The sequence below is a fragment of the Nannospalax galili genome, unplaced genomic scaffold (assembly GCF_000622305.1).
Source record: "Nannospalax galili isolate Female #2095 unplaced genomic scaffold, S.galili_v1.0 scaffold85, whole genome shotgun sequence".
Taxonomy (NCBI): domain Eukaryota; kingdom Metazoa; phylum Chordata; class Mammalia; order Rodentia; family Spalacidae; genus Nannospalax; species Nannospalax galili.
In genome coordinates, this window is record NW_008358866.1 from 11,989,149 (window position 1) to 12,010,034 (window position 20,886).

The following is a 20,886-nucleotide window of genomic DNA, read 5'->3' on the forward strand; positions in this document are numbered from 1 at the left end:
CTATCTATATATATATATTCTTTGCTTCTTGGATAGTTTCTTGAGATATGAATCACATGACAGTCAATTCAGTCATATAAAATGTAAAATTTAGTGAGTTGTAGTACACTCCTGGGGTTGTGCAATAGGTGCAACTATCTAGTTTCAGAATATTTTCACCATCCCCCAAAGAAATGACATGTCATTTAGCTGCTACTCCTCATCCCCCTCCCCTCCCAGACTAATCTACTTTTGTCTATAAATCGTCTGTTCAGAATACTTCATGCAGATGGAACAACCAATATGTGACCTTCAGTGACTGAATTATTTCATCTAGCACAGCATTTCCAAGGTGCATCTGTGTCATAGCATGCATTCATAGTTCATTATTGCCAAATGATGCTCTATTTGTAACTGTGTTCCCTGCTCATCAGTTTATGGGCATGTAGTTACTAGGGGGAATGCTGCTACAAAAATTTGTGTAATTTGTGTAGACGTATTGGTACGGATGCGTTTCCAGTTCTCTTGCTCACACATCACAAAGTAGAACCATGTTTGGCACTTTGAGGAGCTGCCAGGCTGCTTTCCACAGTAACTCTACCATTCCACAATGTCACCAGCAAAGTGGCTTCAATTTCTCCACATCCTTGTTTACATTTGTTATTGCTTGTCTTGTGGGGTGTGTGTGTGTGTGTGTGTGTGTGTGTGTGTGTATGTCTGTGTGTGTGTTGTGTTGTGTGTGTTGTGTATGTGTGGTGGGTGTACTTGAGTGTGCAGGTGTATGCATACTCAAGTATGTGGTGGTCAGAGCAGGATATTGAGTATTTTCCTCTATCGCTTTCTCTTAGTAACTAGAGACAGGGTCTCTCACTAAACTGGAAGCTTGCCATTTTGGCTTAGGCTGGCTGGCCAGCAAACTTTCGGGATCCACTTGCTTTTGCCATCCAATGCTGGAGTTACAGAAATAGATAGCCAGCCACACCCAACTTTTCATGTGGGTGCTGAGGATTCAACTTCAGGTCCCCATGCTCGCAGAACAAATGCTCTTACCCACTCAGCCATCTCTCCAGCCCCTTTTCTCTTTTAATATTGTTAATTTCATGGACATGAAGAAGTAACTTGTTTTGACTTGATTTGCATTTCACGAATAAGTAAAACTGTCAAACATCTTTTAACATACTTATATTGTAGCAGAATAGTCTGTTCGGGTATCTGACCACTTTTAATTGGGCTGCTTGTCTTTCTGATGTTGAGTTGCAAGATTCACGTATATATTCTAAATGCAAGCTCTTAATCAGACACATCATTTTGCAAATATTAGTGTGGCATTCTTTGGACTTTTTCCCTTTCTTGGTAGTGGTTTTTTGTTATGAATTTCCATGAGTCCAATTTTTCTATTTTCCCCTTATGGTATACTTTTGAATGTTATACAGTTATTTTTAAAAGACCTTTAATTTATGTTAGATGTCTCAGAACAGTATTTAAACAGGTTGTGATAGTCAAATGTGACAAAAAGTAGGTAGAAGGAACAGGAGGAAGCCACTTAGGCCCATAGTAGTCTTCTTTAATATTTTAAAAGGCTTTTGTACATACTTAATATTTAACAAATGCTGCATACATTTCTTTGGTAGAATATCCTTTCCATCTTGGGTAATAGGGAAGGAGTGACTTCTCTTTCCCCTCATTTCCCCTTATTCTTAGTCATTAGGTTTTTACCTTTGTCGATGAAAGTACTGATCCCATGTGGATTAAATGATTCTCTGTCAAATCCGTCACTAATGTTGAGTGCTTGTGCTTTTGGGTTTTGTTCATTCAGATCCATCAGGAAGATTTTTCCTAGTTCATCTGGTGCAAAGTTTGGCATGCCTGGATATTTTAATCCCTTTAAAAATAGAGAATCAGTCTATACACATATGCATATTAAAACGACATTTTCGTATGGAAGCCAAAATCTCAAAGTCAAACAAAAATGTTCCAGGTTCTGCATTTCATTTGAATTTGGGGGATTTTTCACTCTGTCAACCATGGCAATTATCTAAACTGAGGTGGTCACTGATGTCACCCAAGCCTTGGTTGTGAATACAGAGCCATGCTTGAGATAAGGAATCATTTTAATTTAGAAAAAGTCAAGCCACACATTACAACGTCAGGACCAAGCTGTATTATTCTGTGAGGCTCCCTTAGTCTGCCACTGCCTTGGGTCCTCTTCTATGACATGAAACAGTTGAAATCTATGAATGCTAAGATTCTTTCCAGTCCTAATATTCTGTAATTTTTTCCCTCAAATCATGGAGAATGAGTGTGCGGTTTAATTCTATTGCTGTTATTCTTCCAATGATTGTATTATATAGCCATAAATAGTATCAGCTGAAGGTTAGCACTGGGTGCCAGCATCACAAAGATTTCTGACCTATTTTTTGTTCTTATATGTCTGAAAACTTTGATATGAACCTTTTTTTCCAAATACTACAAAAGCTCATTTGCAGTGCTTTGGAATGTACTATGAAGTATTCATCAACAAGCAGTAGACACTCCAAATCTATTGAATCTTTGCTACATACTAGTTCATTGTGTTAAACCTTGGGGTTGGTTTTTTCTACACCAAGCACTCTTATATATATCAACATGGACCACCTTCTTTCTTCTCCAGTCTTCTCCATCGATAGCTAAATTAAACTTCTCCTTTCTTTTTTTTTTGGTCTTTTTGAGACAGTGTCTCCCTGTAGCCCCAGCTGTCCTGGATTCACTATGGAGACCAGGCTGGCCTCGAACTCACAGAGATCTGCCTGCCTCTGCCTCCCGAATGCTGGGATTAAAGCGTACACCACCACCACACATTTTACCTTCTCTCCCTGTTCCTCTTCCTGCTATTACCCTTGCAATTCACACACTTCTTGGTCCTTCCATTGCCCTGACCTTAAGGTGGTCAATATCCTCTGCGTGTCTCAATCTACATCTTCAAGTCTTTCTTAAAATTATCCTGATCCAAACTGTGTGCTCCATGCTGTCCAGAAGAGGCCTCTGAAGCCATAAGAAGAGTGTCATTCACTCTTTAATCTTCCTTATTCACCATGCCTGGAGTAGGGATGGATAGTACCCTGACTCCCAGCTTCTGTCCCCACCAAGTAAAGACTATCTCTAAAGAAGCCACACCCTTTGCTTCTCTATCAGATGCTCTCTTTGCTCTGACTTACCACTAAAAAAGGTGGGCACCTACGGTCACAAATCAGACATCTATATCATTTCCCCCATCAAATGCTCAGAGACCATCAAAGAAGAGGGGGCATAGTGATCGTAAGAGTCAGAGGTCAGGGAGGACAGGAGTGAAATAGTATCTTCTGGACCTGACAGAACTGCTCCACTTATTTACTCAGAGCAACTGTGGTTGCCTGCACAAGACCTACACAAGATCAAGTCAATCAGTATTTCAGTATGGAGGGAGAGGGACTCATCAGCCTTCACCCCTAACTGAATTGCTATTGACAGTTGATGGCTCCTATGGGAGAGAAAGTCAATTTTCTTTAAAAGTGTGACCACTGGTAGGTCAACCATGCCCCAGTGGATAGCTCCACACCAGGAATATGTAGGCAGCACAAATCAGACTCTGGGTTATTAAGAAAAAGAGAGAACAGGAAGTTGGGAAGAATGGGGAAGGGAAGGGGAGATCTGGTTGGAGTTAGGGGATGAGGGAAGGGTGAATATGATCAAAATATTTGCATAAAATTTTCAAAGAATTAATAAAAATATGTTTAAAACTATAGTTAGACATCATTATATATGCTATGATGGTTATCAGGAAAAAGTGAGAGGCATATAAAATCACATTGAAAGTATAAATGCATCATCCCAACTTCATCTGGATAGTTAATGTTGCTCACTGGATCTCTTGTTCATTCTCACAGACAATCCATTCTATTTTTCCATTTAAGTACCCTAATGCTCTGTACCATCTCCCAGTGTCCACATCACATTCCTCTTTACTCTGAATGATGGGTTTATCTCGTACTTCTCTGGAAAGACCATGGCAATCAATGTGAATTTCCTCAAACTCCTTTCCATGAATGATCCTTCAGTTTTACCCATTCTCTTCATTTCTTCCTCTTTTCTTGAAGAAGAAATGTCCCTCTTCTGATCTCCTGTTGACTCTGTCACTATTTATTCTGGTTCCTTGATCTATAAGACCTCCCATTCTTATTTAATTACTTATTGTTCACCAATGGCTTCTTCTTTGGCCTGAAATTTTACTCATATTTCTCATTCTTTGAAACAAATCTTTCCTTAACTTACTTCAAATAAGTATTTATCTCTCTTTGCTTTGCTTGAAATTTCTTATATCACCTGACTTACTCCAACTCTCGTTTCTCTGGAATCAACATTCTACCTCTGCAGTTTGTAGAAACATACCTACAAAGGTCTTATAAGAGTCTTGAAAACCCTCCTGTCTTCCTCTATCTTATGCTCTGGAGTCCTGGACTCTTCATGATGCCCCCTTCCTTCATGCCAGAAAGTCAGAAGTAGAGTTTTGAGATACAAGACCTGCTTCCATTCCTGCCTCTTGGATTTTTCTTCTGCCTTCATTCATCTCCTCCCCTCTCACTCTGTGCTCTTTCCAGGGAGTTCTCTTTCATAAAGCTTCAGGTATTTCCTCCATACCCCTGACTCTCCAATATGTATAACCTGTCTCTGGTACCCCTGCTTATATTCCCAAGTTCCTCCTAAGGTTAGCTTTGAGTCAGCTTGTCAACAGCCAAAGTTAGCATGCAACCCCCAGCTCCTCCCTCTCATGGACGTCTATTCTTCTCAGTCAAGGGAAATATTCTTCTATCAAGCCATAAAATTCAGTTCTCAGGTCCACTCTTTCCCTATAGCCAATCTGTCACCAAGTTTATTGACTCAGAGAATAGCAACATTATGGGAGAAAATGTCAGGGGCATCTAGTCCCAGCCTTCCTTTTCATACAGGAAATGAAGTACAGAAAGCAGTTTCCCCTACAAACTGTAGAGGCAGAATGTTGATCATTCACTGCACAGCCTCCTGCCACACCATAAAGAAAAGAAGGGGGAGGTAGTTCAAGGCAGAACATCTTCACAAGTACTTTGCAATCACAGACACAGTTAAGGTGCTATCAGTTTAAGGGAAAGACTGGATATTCCAGATGTAGAAAAGATTTGATGAAGGCAAAAGTATGACACTACAAACAAACAGCTTATATTAGGAGTGATAATGAATTAACTGGTCTAGGTGCCTATTCAAGGCATTCTGTTAGGTTAGTCCTTGGTGACAGCAATCCTACTGTGGGCTGGTAATAGTAGGCTGTTTCATTCCTACCACCCACTAATGGAAATGGAGACAGTCACTGGAAGTGCAGGCTTCTGATTTTCTCCCAGTAGATTGCCCATATTGTGGATATTCATTGAAACCTTCCACAGCCCTCATTTACTTGCAGTCCTTAGTGCGCACTTTGGTGCCGGCATATGCTTAGTGGTGTGCCAGATACTGTGCATATCAGTGAACACACCCAAGTCCTAGACTGAAGGAACTTGAAGTCCCATGATAGAGCAGTGAGGGCATAACCAGATAGGGTGGTGTATATACTATGCATAGCCCAGCAACAGCACCAGGAGAGACTTGCTGAGAAAGCTGCGTGTCTCTTCAGGGAGGCTTCACCAAAAAACAGAAGTGAATTAGCAAAGTATGAGGAAGGGAGTAATCCTGCAGACAAAAAGAAGTATGCCAAGTCCCAAGGCAGGGAAGAAAATAGCCTCTGGCACCTCCAAAAGACTAAAAATATCTATTTGCATAGAATTACTGTCTGATCTGCAACTTCCAAACATTGTCTAGGGAGAGCAAGATCTTGCGTGCAGAAAGATTGGAAATAAATAGAAGAATGCAATCCTGAGCTCCAAACAGAAATCATTAGTTCAAAAGGATGAAAAGAGACTGGATGCTGACATCTCTCAAGCAGGCCTTGGCCTGAAAGGTCTTCTTTCTGTTTAGCAATAGCTCTGAACCTCTGCTACCATGAAAATGGGAGGCGGGGGGAGCAGACTGTAGGAATGACAAATACTGTTTCCTAAGAGCAAAGACATCTACTAAGTATGCAGAATAACCATCTTGGAAGGTCTAGTCATAGGACTGAATCAAACCTGACAATAGAAAAATTGAGGTCAAGGAAAAAAAAAAACAAAACACTTCCAGACAGTTTTGTTTTATCTTTGATTTTAGAAGAAAAGTAAAGAAAGAAAATCCTACTCCTCCCCCCATTTAAAATTCAAGAGAGAGCTTCATTGGATTCTACTGTGCACACTTAAGAACCTGGAAAGTCAGGCCATGCTTGCTACCAGTGTCTTATTTTTGGCTGAAAATATATAGACTTAAAATTCATATAGTTTGATTGTATTTCAATGGCCAAAATGGAATATTATTCATATCTTGCAACAACAACAACAACAACAACAACAACAACAAAATCACATTAAAAGTGTGGTAAGTCCACTTTACTGAAATCTTAGACCCTATGCTAGGAGTTTAGCTCAGTGGATGGATACGCACAAGGCTCTGGGTTTGATGCCCAATCATGCAAACAAAACCAGCCACCAAAATGTTAGACCCTATTCCAATATGTGACTGGCTTGATAAACACATGGCAATTTTCCACATGTCACAAACACACAGTTATTTTGCTTGTTGATTTTTGCCCTGCAGTATAACTTCCTGATCATCTAAAACTTGTCAAGGTGGTTTTGAGAACAAAATACAGGTTCTTCTCTATGCTTGGAAGAACACAGGACTAGGAGGGAGTCCAAAAGGGAATGTGCTGAGAGTTTTGAATCCAGTCACATGATTAACATCAGACCCATTAACATTTACAGAGCACCACACACAAGCAGACAGAGCAAGAACACTGGCTAGTGAGAAAATGACTACCAGAAACTGAAGTCCCACCCAATAAGGTAATGATGAAGATGAACAGCAACAGGACAGATTTGGAGATCAGTCTGGGAGTGAAATGGACATCAATACACATTTACTGAGACTCTCGCCAAGCATGCAGCTGGCCACAGGGAATTGCCCACATGGGGCAGTCAGAGCTAGGCATGCCTGCGGTGCTCTAATTAGCCCTCCAGATTGCAGTTTGGCTTTTGTAGTTGATGGGTCTACCCAGAGATGGGATGAGCATGTAGGGGTCCATCTGTCAGCTGTAGCTGGCAACTTTAATGCACTGTCTATACAGCTATTGATGTGAGCCTCAGAGGGGTCAAAAATACTCACAGTGGAGATAAAAGCCAGCCCACTAGGAAGTATATCAATATCTTCAGAGCCATTCTCTGCAAAGCAAAAACAAAACGAAAAAAAAACAAATCACAAAGATGCATATATGAAGCTTTAAAACAACAAGTCCAAGAGCCTAGATTTTGAACCTCTTCTGGAAACTGCATTAACTATTTCAACCATTTACTTGGGAAACTATATTAATTTTCAGGAATCTCATTAGCATAGCTACTCTATAAGAACATCTGAGTCAGACTCCTCAAATATTAAATTCTTTTTAGAATTCCATTTTCAGAAGAAAAAGGGAAAAAATATGTAAAAACACACTCATAGATTTAACTTTTACATAATAATAATTCCAGGGCACATACTGAGAAAGTCAGTGCTATTCCCTATAGAAATCTGTTCTTCATATTGAATGAGAAAGTTCAGGAAGTCATCATGTGAGGCTCAGAAGCTTCTCTGCCAAGTGTTTCTCACTCTACAACTGGTTGAGCTTCAAAATATATCATTATACAATCACATTGGGAAATTATTGAGTAAGTGTTCCCTGTGATAAAAATAAGCAGTCTTGAGACAGACTAATGAGAACAAATGAAGTACAAAGAGCTGAATCAGATCACTTCCTCTTTGAGAGTTGGTCTTGACTATTTTTCTTTGGAAAGAAGTGTATAACAAGTAAAATTTGATGGAGACAGGATGGTCCACAGTAGGGAGAGAGATCCATGTAAGACATGGGAGCAGGACTGATTCTAAAGGCAATGGTGATCTAATGTGGCAAACTGTGTTCTAAAACTGTCAAACCTTAGCCACATGCTCCTCTTAAGATATGATATTCACATTGTGATAGCTAATCCTGGGTGTCAATTTGATCTGGGATTAACTGAAATGAAAGAGATCTTCTTGATTGGATCATTTGAAGCTGGAAGACACACCCTAAATGTGGGTGTTACCTTCTGATGGCAGCCATATAAAAGGCCATGGCAGAGGAGAACAATCTTTTGCTTTTTGCTGCTTGCCTTCTCTCTTGCTGGTGAGTTCATCTTGCTGCTGTAGACTGAAGACTAGCTGATCTTTTGGAATTCATCAGACCTTCAGCACCAGATTGGCACTACTGAGACATCCAGCCTCATGGACTGAGCGATTATGGAGTCTCAGCCTTTCCATTGTGGTGCAGCCATTGTTTGACTACTGGGACTCTATCTTGTGAGCTAAGCTGATAAATCCTTATACATATATATTCATTCTACTGGCTCTGTTTCTTTGGAGAACCCTGACTAATATACATACTTTTCCATCAGGACATAGTCTCTATTCTTTTCCATTGAGCCTGGGTAGACTTTTGAAATAGCCTTGATAAATGGAATGGGATGAATATAATGCCATGTGACTTCTAAGGTAAAATGTCATAGCTGTAGCTGCCCTTGATGTTCTCTCTCCCTCCCTCCATCTCTTTCTCCTTTTGTCTGTCATCCCTTCCCTCTTTCTCTCCTCCCTGTCTCCTTCCCTCACCCTCTCTCTCTCCTCTCCTCCCTTCAGCATGCACCTTGGGAGCCCAGAAATGAAATACAGGAGTCTGGTTATTCAAAGCCTCAGAGCACTGAATGTAGCAAACACAAAAGGAGGAGAAAACAACCAGAGGATCCCAGAGGGCTAGTTATCAGTCTCTGAGTCACCTTTGCCAGCACAAATAGAATACACAGACTTTCTTCACTGACCTCTACCAAAATTGAGAAGCTATGAGAAAAATGACTGGGATTTTCTTGCTTGTTTTGAGTCAGAGTCCAACATATTCTTGAATTTAGGATCCTCTTGCCTCAGTTTCCTGAATGCTGGACTTACCATGTTCAACCTTGCTGTTTTAAGTCACTAAGTATGGGGCAGTCTGTCACATAGCCATAGTAACTGGAACATATGGGAAATGGTCAGCTTGGGAAATGAGTCACTAGGTCATCACTAGGCAACTGGGGGAACATAGAGGAGGATGTGGAAAAGAAAAGGCAAGACAAAGCCAAAGAAAATGTAAATTTGAACCCACAGAATGGTGAGCAACAGGCATTGAAGTCAAGGAAACAGAGGAAGGTTTAACCTTATTCACTACACTTAAGATTGGAACTAACTCCTGACTAGTAATATTAAAACTAAAATCAACCAGAGTATCCCATTTCCCAAGTATTCTGGTAATAGAGATGTACCTATGTACAGTACCCAAATGGCTTCAAAGATCAAACGCTATTTCCACATGGAGTGATATACACAAGGCGGTGAACCTAACACATCGATTAAAGTGAAATTTAGTATCATAGGATTGTTGCTTCTCTAGTAACTCTTCCTCCTCTGTGTACCCCTCCTCTCATCTGCTCACTACTCCTTGGTTTCCTGCACCTTTATTTTCCACTCTGTTCTGCATATGGAATAAGGCTCTGTCTGCCTTTGCATGTTGTTAATGATGGTGGCACCCAAGTCCTGTTCTCAGTTTCCACTTTCCACCCACATGCTCTTGATTCTCTGATCTCTACATCAAGTCATTCTCTCAAGTTCAGACTTCTGCAGACACCTGCACACTAAAGATTTCTATCCGGTTACTCATAGTTCAAGAATTTTCTCCCTTTTATCTTTCCTATCTTTCAATGTGAATGAATGCCACTTACCTTCAAGTACCCAAATCAGGGAATTTGGAGCTACCTTTGATGCCCCCCAACTTTTCTTTAATCTCCAAATCTACCAGTTACTTATCATGCAAGCACTGGAACTTCCCAACTGCTCAGTTTTGCCCCTAACCCACTGTCTTTGTTGACAGTCATCCTCCTAAACTGCCCCACTGACCTTGTCACTCCCCTACGAAGGCCTTCCAGAGGCCCACCAGAGCTGGGAGTGCAGCTCTCCTGCTCCTTGCTCTAGATCCAAAGCCCTCCACACCTTGGCCCTAGTTGGTTCCCTGCATCCTTTCCCATGCTCCATTCCCATTGTGCTTTGGTGCTTCTTTGAATAGCTTACGAATCAAGCCAGTCATTTACCTACATGTGTATTTACATACTGTTCTCTCCTCCCAGTGTGCTCAGCTCTTTCCCTTACATCCTTATCTCCAGGCTAAAATCACAGTCTCTTGGGATGAGCATGTGGTCACTGCTTTGGGTTTTCTAAACCCTCTGGTTTTAGTGTCAATTTTTTATGTGCAAATATGACTGCCTGTGGGTGTCTCCACCAGGACATTTTCCACAATGTCCTGTGTTCACTTGTTAATTTTCTACTGGAAGAGAGGCTTCCTGAGAACAAGGCCTGGGTTTTATTTCATGTTGTATGCTTGTATTCTGCACAATATTCACCTTCTCATTGTTGAAGCTCTCAGGGCAACCTAGTTGACTTAGTCAATAACCACTTTAGTTAACTGAACTTTGTCTCATTTTGATATTAAGTGATAATGAGAATTAATATCTGAAATGTTCCCCAGTTTATGATGGTTTAAATTAGAATTTCTCAGTTTTCCCATGGCACAAAAGCAAAACACATTCACAAAAAATGTTACCCTAGATTCTGAATTCTGATATTTCCTCAGGCTATCGACACACTTTACAATATACTCTTTTGAGGCTGACCCTTGGCAATAAAGGGCTGAGAGGAAACAATGGACTTCTGCAGTGTCCTGGCTATCTAACCTATAAATGTTCCATGAGTTAGGTACATGACATGCATTTTTGATTTACAGTATTTTCAACTTATAGTAGGTTTGTCAGACCATAACCCCATTCTAATTCAACTCTTTGCTGAATTACTGTACAAGATATTCTGAGCTCTGTGGTCTCTGGTTGCCAAATACCATTTTACGTATCTCCTGTGAGGGACATTACCCTGTCTCAGAAACCTAGTTTTCAGTGGTTCTGTGCACAGAGCAGCTGGTTCTTTGCAATCAGAAATGGAAAAGCATCATCATCTGGTTATAGAGCATTTTCACCTTCCCACACACCTGTTCACATGGCATCTACTTGACAAACCCGGGGCATCTCTACAAGTTGGAAACTTGTGGTAGTAAGAGCCACAGGACCCCTTCTCTGGGTCCTCCCACACACTCCTTAGCCTGCACAGAGCCATCATCAAAACCCTCTCCCACAGTTCTCTTATGGAGAAGTACCTACTGCTTTTTAAGCTGCCAAACTTACTGTTACTTGTCATTTCTTTAATAATTTCTTCCTTTCTTCAATCATTCTCTGTAAGTACCCTAAGAAAGTGTCACTTCAGAACTTTGTGTAATTTTACTGTTATCATTTCACTTTGGAGAAAAGTTTCTGGCTGCCAGCTAAGTAAACAACTGGAATTCATCACAGAGTAAAAGCACATCTTAGAGACAGCCAAGTTATAGGAGAGAAAAACTGGAAGACACGAACTACAAACGCTGTCAGCTTGATAATCCCACCCATGCAAAGTTCTAACACAGCTAAGTCACACTTCAAGAGCACCCTTGATTAGATACCAAGGGAAGCCAAATAATAATAAATAATTTCCAATCCTCACAACCTTGGAAAAAAGACAAAGTTAGCACAAAAGGGAAAAAAATGAGGTAGCATTTTTGAAGGAAGACATATTTTTGTCTTTCAATTTTTCCTGTAAGAATACTGGGGAGCACATTTATAATCCCAGCACTAGGAATCTGAGGCAGAAGGTTGTCCATGAGTTGAGGGCCAGTCAGGGTTATCTAGCAAGACTCTATATCAGCCAAACCAAAGAAGGAGAGGAGGAGGAAGAGGAGGAGTATATGTGTGGGGGAGGGGGCCTATATTACTGAAGATAAGCATAGAAAAAAGAAGTTTCTTCCACCAATAAAAATTAACCTCAAGAGTCTTGTTTTAGTTGGGCCCAGTAGGACAGGCCTTTAATCTCATTTACTTGCAGGACTCAGACAAACACACTACAAGTTCAGAGCATGACAGGGCTATACAAGTTCAAGGCTAGCCTGAGAAATTTAGCAAGACCTTATCTCAAAATAATAAAAAGTAAAAAAATAAGCTGGAAATGGTAACAGTATGCACAAGACTCATGCAAATTTAATCCAGACAGAATTCCAGCATAGAAGTGGAACATGGGGAAGAAGCTCTAACCTTAGCTGAGGAACTCCTGGCAACTGCTGGGAGAGGAAGAGTTGGTTTTCTTTAAGGGCATGATGCTAGATAGGTTAACCCCGCTCCGGTGGATAAACCCACACACCAAAGGACATTTGGGGACATAAATTTGACTTGACAGGCCTTAATATATATAACAGAGTACATGAAATTTGGCAGGGTGTGGGCTATAAGAGGGGTGTAGATACAGGAAGTGGAGTCTAAATATGATCAAAATATACCGTATGAAGTTTGCAAAAACTCAATAAAAATGTTTTTTAAAATGAGCTAGAGATATAACTCAGTAGTAGGACATGTCTCTAAATGTGCGTGAGGTCCTGAGTTTAAGCCCCAGTAAACTAAACAATTGAAACCAAATACACACATAAATAAATACCCCAAACAAGGAAACTACGACTCCTTCATTAGCCTGCCATTGCCTCATAAAACCTTCTACCATCCAAGAGTTGGGGCTTGTGACTAGTGTCTTCTTAGTGATTTTTATTTAAATATCTACCTCACTTCTTTTGGTCAGTCTCCATTTAGTAATATTCTATTTGCATCTTCTTTTGCAATAAGACTTTCTGAAAGTTTTATAATAAAAATATGTTGTCAGTAGGCAAGGCAGTGTTATACAACAGAGATTTCAAAGACATAGAAGAAAACCATCCCAGCCCGTAAGCTAGGTCTAGGTCTGGATCATTGGGCAACTACCCTAATTCTTCTGTGCATCAGTATCCTACCTGTAAAGCACAGATAGCTGTGCCTGCTGTGAAGATCTGCACTGAGTGTAAAGGAGTAAGGAGTCAGTAAGATACTCCTAGGAATACACCATTGACATGGCAGCTTTTTGTTTTTTGATATACATCAATATCATCCCACTGGCAAAGGGCCTGTGAATGGTCTAATGTATTCAGCTTTGCAAACACAAAATGTAAGCATACTGAGACATGAGATAGATGTCATTAGACAGATTTTTTAAATCTGTCTAAGCTAGCTTCTAAATATTAAAAATATCTTGATAATTAAAATATTGGCCTATGGCTTACACTATTTAGCTTTAGTTTCTCAAATTTAGTTGACTTACATAATTTGAGGGTTGGACTAAACATCAGCAGTCCTCTAATCTAATTCCCTCTAAGCTACCTAGCAGGCTCATGTTTTGAGAAATATATGTGCAGTGAGCATGAATATTAGCTCCCAAGATGGCAAACAAGTGAGCGAATGGCACATTACCCTATTTTTCATATTAAATAAATGTGACCCTTTAAAAATGTTTTGATTTTTGTTGTTTAGAGTGTGTGTTGTTTGCTTTCCTGGGGTTTGAACCCAGAGCCTCACTCTACAAGGTTAATAAGAAACTCAATTATGACTGCATCTCTGTTAGACTTGAACCATGATCCCGGGTGGTGGTCTTAAAATGAAGCAGAATGTTACCCCCTTGCCAAGCCTCTGCAGCCCCTTTAAATATTGACAGTTCTGCCATGTCCTTGTCCTAAACTGTTGGGGAACCCTGCCGTGAAGGTCACAGTCCACTTACCTGTTGGAGGACTCCCTTTCTCAGCAGGGGCTTCCTACTCTCTGCCTGACCTTACTTGGAAAGTGTCTCCAAGCACAGATGCCTGACCTTATTTGGAACATGACCTTTGACTATAGTTCCTTGCAAATGCTGCCCCTGGTTTTCAGTATGATAATTAGGCATTGCACTACAGCCAGGCAATCCAACCTCCCCTTTCTACATGATAGGGTCCTCCTGCCACATGCAAATAAAACATACTATGAACACCTATCAGGTAAAGCTTTGGCTGCTGTCCTCACCCTATATCTTTCCCTTCAACCCCCTGAATAAACAAGCTGTCTCACGGAAGATGACTCCCAGAAGGTTTTTCCATCATACTCATGGCTGTCCTAACCCTGCTTGTCATCTCTGCTCCCTTTGTTCTTGCAGATCAGTGGCCAACGACCCACAAGGGAAGAGAGACCCACACTAAACAAAGTCTTTGTTTAAGCAGGGACACACAAGGCACATGTACAGTCTCCCTGAAGATACCTTGAGATACCTTCTGATGTTTGCCCCTTATCAGAATGCAGAGAGATAGAGGGCAGAGCTCTGCTGATCTAAGAAGTCTGCATGTACTCACCCTTCCTAGAAGAAGCCCCGAATGCTTTGGTTTCTAGAATACCACGGTTGCTGAGGAGGCTGTTTTCATTCTTCTCTCTAGCTGGCAGCACAAACCACTTCTAAGAGCATAGGACAAGGCTGGGGATGCAGCTCAGCTGATAATAGTGCTTGCCTAGCTGGAAGCCTTGAGTTCTATTCCCAGCACCTCATAAACTGGGTCTGTGGAACACTTCTATAATTCTGGCACTTGGGAGGCAGAGGCAAGAAGATAAGTTCAAGTTCATTCTTGGCTATATAACAAGTTCAGGGCCAGCCTTAGATACATGAGATACTGTCTCAAAAACAAACAACAATAATAACACCACAAAACCCAAAAAGATTAGGGAGCAAAAGGCCCACGTTACCAAAATACCAAAAGGGCTTCTTTTCTGTGTATATGTGTGTGTGTGTGTGTGTGTGTGTGTTTAATACATACAGTAAGAAAAATAAAACACAATTTCACAAATAACCTATCTTGTCACATATGAATAAACAAGTTATAGTCCTTGACTGTAGGGAGTTTATAATCTGATAATGAAAGAAAACACCATCTTAAATATAAACTATGTGGTAGGTGTGGAATGAGTTAGAGTTTCAGAACTTATGAGAGCTGGAGGAGAAAGATGCATTTGAGACTGACTTCCATGAGCAGCAATGGGGGAGCAGATGTCCTAACAAAGGTGAGAAAGAGATGGAACAGATTCCCAGGACACTGAGAAAAAACTATTCTATTGTCTAGCAGCAGTGTCAGAAGGAATTGGAGGCTCAGAGCCCCAGGAAGCACTGTGGCAGTGCCAAGTGGGTGAGGTCAGTGGACACAGAAGAACTTGTCTGCAAGCCTCGGGTGGAGAGCAAGCGGGACAAAGGGGAAACCAATGGCCACCAAATTGTGAACTATGCCTCCAGAGAACAGTGTGCCACACTTTAGGGAAGTCTACAAGAACTGGCTGGAGGCTGAGGAAACACTGAGGGAATGACAGGGGTGTGAAGTTGCTGTCAGTTAAGCCTGAGTCTAAGCAGAGCTGGTCTTTCAGTGCTAGGGAAAGAAGACCTGACCCAGCTGGAGATCTGGCTGCAGATTTAAGATTAATATATTTAAAAGACATCTTGGTACTGTGAGATTCTGATGGATACATGAGAAGTTAAATTCTTTTCTTGGTGCTTGCTGACGAATAATGAAGGAAAGTTATCAAGAAAGGGGGAACAAAGAGAAGAGAGGAGAGGAGAGGAGAGGAGAGGAGAGAGAGAGAGAGAGAGAGAATTAGAAAATAAGAATTCAGTTATCAGCCAAGAAGTAGTAAATGCAAATGAAATTCATCAGATGATAGACAACTGTCTTTAAGGAAATAGACTCAGCTGAGAAGCCCAGGATGCCGACCTGTGACCTGTGGAGCATCTTAGAGTCCTTGCGTAGTGGTAGTCTGGGCAAAGTGATGGTCAGAAGCCACACCAGGACATTAACAGAAAATTAAATCATTTGGTAGACTTAGCTAGGGGACAATGGCCAAGAAATGGTTCTGCCTCCCCTTGGTCCTGTCACATACATACCAAGTCCCTCAATAAGATGGCAGCTCTGAGGTTCTATGGGTTCCACTTCTCGAAATGCATTCATTCTTCCTCTGTAGAAGATAAAAATCAACACTGAGAAACCAACACGGAGGTCAAGGTATCACATCCCAAGTCAATATCTGAACACAGAGGGCCTTCAGTCACTTTCCTATTGATAACTTCTCATTGTCCTCTTTTATAACTGGCAGAGCAAATAAATAGGCAAGTCTATGGCTTATAGAGCATATAAGGTAGACATTACATAAACACTGTGCCTATACAACCTAACTTCACTTTTATTGTTGAATGAGTAAAACATGATTATATACAAAATATAAGGTACCACTTAATACTATGAGGAACTGAACAACATTATTCATTTAAATACACAAAATGCCATTATTTCCTTTTTTAAAGTATTTACTATAAATCTGTACTTCCTCCCTTTCATCCCCTAGTCTCGCCTTTTGACTCTTCACCCATCCAATAGAAAATCCAAATTTCAATGAGGTTTGCAAAGAGCTAAACCCTGTAAGTTTTGCTTTAGCTTTATTCTTTTTAACTTTATGTTGACTTGCTTACAGATATGTACATTCATGGAACTGACCGCCATTTAAACAATTAGCTAAGTTATTTTTCAGTACAGTGCTCTTATTTCTACTATGAAACCTTCTTCTAATATTAGAAATAATTTAAAATATTTATGAAACTATATTCAATAAGACTGCAGTTAGGCAGTGTTTAATCACTTAAAAAATTACCCTTTAAGGTCAGGGGTGGGACACTATGGAAGAGAGCTTGCCTGCCTAGCTGTAGGGGACATGTGGAGGGCAGGGGGAGCACACACAGCATGACCCTTTAATTTAATATTTGAGGATTCTGTCACTTGGCTGAGGAGCAAATGCAACAACAAACACTGTCAAGCTGGACTGGCAACATTGCCAACAGGCATCAGGTATCTGAACAGATTGTAGTGGAGATCCTCTGAGACCAGCTTCTCCTTAGAGAAAGAATAAAAACAACCCAAGAGAAGTGGTGGCAAGTAGAGGCCTTAGCCCACATAGGAGTGGAAAGCATCTTTTTAAAAAAGTTCTTCCTGCCCACATTGACTTGGCCTGAGTCTGTTCTGGAGTGGCTGCCACTGGTGGATCTTCTTCAGAAAGTCACACCTCTGTCCCTGCCGCACCCACACTGGTGCTGGTTCCTGTCTGCAGAGTTCAGCTCATTTTACTGCTTCTAGGCTCCTCTTGGAGGATGGCCTGGGTTCTGCAGTACTTTTCATCTTCAGCCTGATCTTTATGAATGCCTAAGGCATCCATGAATATCCAGTTGCTAGTCTGGTTCCCTCCCCCAAGTACAGCACTTCCAATGGACTTTGGTTTTTCCGTATAAGCAGTTAGGGAGAGACCTGGAGAGGCACCCGACCTTCGAAACTCAATGTGGGCATTCCTGCCCTGCCATCCTAGAAAGGCGAGCAGCTGCCCCCCTTTCCTTAGGACTGATTCTCAAGTTCACAGGGTGGGACTGAGGATCTGATTGAGGTTCCAAAGCTGCTGCTTCCCACCTACTAGCAAGCGGGAGGCAGCCTGTCCTTGACCTAACTTGGACCAGAAAAGGAAGAGAGCTGAAGACACCCCCAGGGAGATGCCCACTTACCTAAAACTCAGTAGTCGCTCCCCTATTAAAGCCAGGCTGGCCCCCAGCACAGTCAGCACCGCTAGCTTCCCCATAGTGTCTGGGTGCCTGGCAGTGACAAGCCCCGCCCAGTGCTCCTGGTGAAGGGTGGGGGTAAGAGGAGGAGGGGGAGGAGGAGGACAGGCTGTGGCTCCGCCCACCAATCTTGTCTCCACAGCACCGCCCGCCCATCTCCTCAGGTTCAAGGTCACCTCTGTGGGCAGAGTTCAAACCACTTAGGAGTTTCAGTGGAACATTTGCCCATGGGATACAAGGCCACTTTTGTGCTTGGGATTCGAGGCCATCTTTCCAAGAAAGCTTTTGCTCATGGATATAAGGGTCACCTTTGAGTACAGGGTACAAGGAACTTTTCTGTGCCCTGTTAAAGGCCACTTTTAAGTGCAGGTTTCAAGGTTACCTCTTCGCACTCGGAGTGCAAGGACACCTTTCCTCATCGAATTAGGATCCCACAAGGCTCCTGTCACAGATCCAGAGCTGGTGGCCTCTGCCTAAGGTTGACTGTACTCTTCTTGGCCGCTCTGGTAACGCTCTACACAGTTGGAGTGAGTTTGTAGACTTTAACTTCATCTCCTCCAACCCTCCAAGGCTGGGAATTGGGCATTTGGGGAGTGAGTGGAGCAGGTTGGGAAGCTAGAGTTCACAGCCTGGAGCTTTGGTGTTCTGGAAGGTTAGCTCCTGAGATATTGAAAAGGTTGAAAAAAGAATACTGAAAGTCAAGTGCTGTAACTCATTCTTCTCCAGATTTGAGGCTCAGGACTTTAGCTCTGGACCTTGTTGCTGTGCTCAGAGCCAAGGATGTGGTGGGATGTTGGGGGACCCTGCTGCTAAGGTTGTAGTCCTCCATGTCCCGATAGCTCTAAGGGACTGGGTGCTATATGGAAGGACTCCCTTTCCCAGCGGGGGCCTCCTGCTCTCTGCCTGACTTACCTGGAAAGTGAACATGATGCTCCTGGTACACACAGTGTTTGTGAGTACGCCCTCTCTCCAATAGGGTAGCGGCCACTTTGTCTTGGTCATCCTACCCTTGAGGATCGGGAGTCTCTCATCTTTTTCTTCCTTTTATTTTCAGTCTGAGCCTTCGGTGTGGGACCCTTAAAGAGGAAGGAGCAATTGAGGCTTTCTGATCAGGGCTACCCCCTGATGTTAGCCAAAGACTCTAAGTCTGCTGAGCGGACCCCAACTGCCCACCCAGGTGTAGTCAAAGACCCCCATCTATACATCTTTCTAATGCAAAAACCGGTCAGGCAACGACCAGTTAATTGCTCTTAGAGCTGGTCATGGATCTCTTAAATTTGCAGACAGGCTTGTGCTATAGACTAGGTGGAATAGCCTTAGGTTTTCAATCCCTGGCATGTTCCCCTAGGAATGGGCATTTCACCCCCTTTCCTTTTCTGTCTTGGACAACACCCCTAGGAACAGAAAAATCCCCAGAGTTCTAAGGGATGTTCACACAAGTATTGAATTCAACTTTTAAGATAACAAACTTCCTTATGTGTTTTGTTATTTTGCCCCCAGGGCACTCAGGATCAAGCTAATCCAGTTAGGTGAGAATTTAAATTGACCTGCCTCAGAGAAAAAGGCACTCAGGCTCCAAGTACCCCATAACATAAACAAAAACAAAGGATTTAAAGCAGCAGGTGGCCACAGAGTACTTAAAGAATTTAAGGTGGCTTATGCCATAGACAAATGGGAAAAAAAGATTTTTAAAGCCATTTTTTCCCTCAACTTTTTCTTGGGGAAGGGGATCGTCAGAGAGGACCACCCCACATGGAGGGCTTTCTCCTGTAGTCCTCTGCACCCCCACAGGCTTCCTGATGAGAATTTAAATTGACCTGCCCCATGAGAAAAAAAGGGGCGGGGGCGGGGGGGCCTCTCTCTTTGCTTTACTTTCGGTTAATGCCTTCACAAGGGTCTGGACACGGTGTGTGGGCAACTGAAGCCTCTTGGTCGGGGCAACTTCCCGATATTGGCTGAAGGCCCCCTGCCCTCTTTCTGGACCCTGACAGCCCGACTGGGTGTAGGCAATAACCTTTACAACTCTCATAAAAATCTGGTAACACAGAAACCAGTTAAAAGTCACAAGGATGGTTGCTAGTTTCTTAAATCTGCAGCTAGGCTTGTGAGTGTCAAAACGTCTCAATCCCCTGGTGGCAGGCAGGCTGCCCTTGGGAACATTGAACACCACTGACAACACTTCCTTTCTTTTCTATAATGGGGAATTTAGCATCACGCCAAAAAACCCTCCAAATTCGCTCCCTTAGAGCCCTACTTAAATCAAGAGGACTTAAGATTTCCCAAAAGGAAGGCTTAAAATTTTGGAATGCAGTAGTTCAATTCGCACCCTGGATCCTGTCGGCAGACATTTCCAACCCGGAGGTCTGGACCCGTGTTGCCTATCTGGCTGGTAAGAAGGAAATCCAAGAGAGGCACCATTTGCCCCTTTCCTTCCTCCCCATAATAGCTGTCATCCAAAAATGCTTAGGAAACCCACCAAAGCCTGAGGAGAATTTACTAGCAACAGGGGATAATAAAGGGGAGGGTTCAAATAAAGAAAAAGATCCTAAAGATTTCCCAACAGCAGATTCAACAGCCTTAAAAAATAAAGAAAAAAAATCCTGAAGATTGCCTGGTAACAGATTCAACAGCCCCCCAAATAAAAATTGACCAAATCAGACAAATAACACCCATCAACAAAAATAACCTTTACTCCCCTCTTCCCCCCTACGAATCCTCATGGACTGATTTAACAAACCTGGATGTTAAAACCCAGACTTCAAAAACTTCTGAAAATTCCCAGATAAATCCCCCTCCCCCTTCACTGCCAGCACAACCATCTGTGGCACCATGCCCCACAGCCATTGAAGAGCTCAGTAATCTCAGGGATAATGGGAGTTATTGCCCCCAGGATCCTCAGCCACAACGGCCTCAGGACCCAAAAACCCCGCCTGTAGCTTTCCCTGTTAACCTACAAATAACAAGACAATGTCCACTGGCTTGGTACCCCCTCCCGGCAGCAGACTTAAAAGAACTATGCCAAGCTGTCTGTGAGGATGGGATTCATGCTCCATGGACCAAATCTATACTACAAATGAAAGACCCGACTGACAGCAGGAAGGCCATTTTAGAGAAAGAACTGCA

General features: G+C 42.2%; 1 protein-coding gene across 5 annotated transcripts in view; it reads right to left on the reverse strand.

Annotated features, from left to right (window-relative positions):
• Pon3 (paraoxonase 3) overlaps window positions 1-20,886 on the reverse strand; it is a 48,977-nt gene that overhangs the window by 14,340 nt on the left and 13,751 nt on the right. For 2 of the 5 annotated variants that reach the window (XM_029558313.1, XM_029558310.1), the window contains exons 1-5: window positions 17,710-17,820; window positions 16,054-16,124; window positions 14,486-14,566; window positions 7,252-7,307; window positions 1,696-1,861 (exon numbers count right to left, since the gene is read on the reverse strand). In XM_029558313.1, the coding sequence (XP_029414173.1) occupies window positions 1,696-1,861; window positions 7,252-7,307; window positions 14,486-14,566; window positions 16,054-16,124; window positions 17,710-17,783 (448 nt within the window). In that variant the 5' untranslated portion in view covers window positions 17,784-17,820. Of the gene's footprint in view, window positions 1-1,695; window positions 1,862-7,251; window positions 7,308-14,485; window positions 14,567-16,053; window positions 16,125-17,709; window positions 17,821-18,675; window positions 18,840-20,886 lie in introns of those variants that run through there. The other 3 variants (XM_029558312.1, XM_029558311.1, XM_017795456.2) reach the window with 3 other exon arrangements.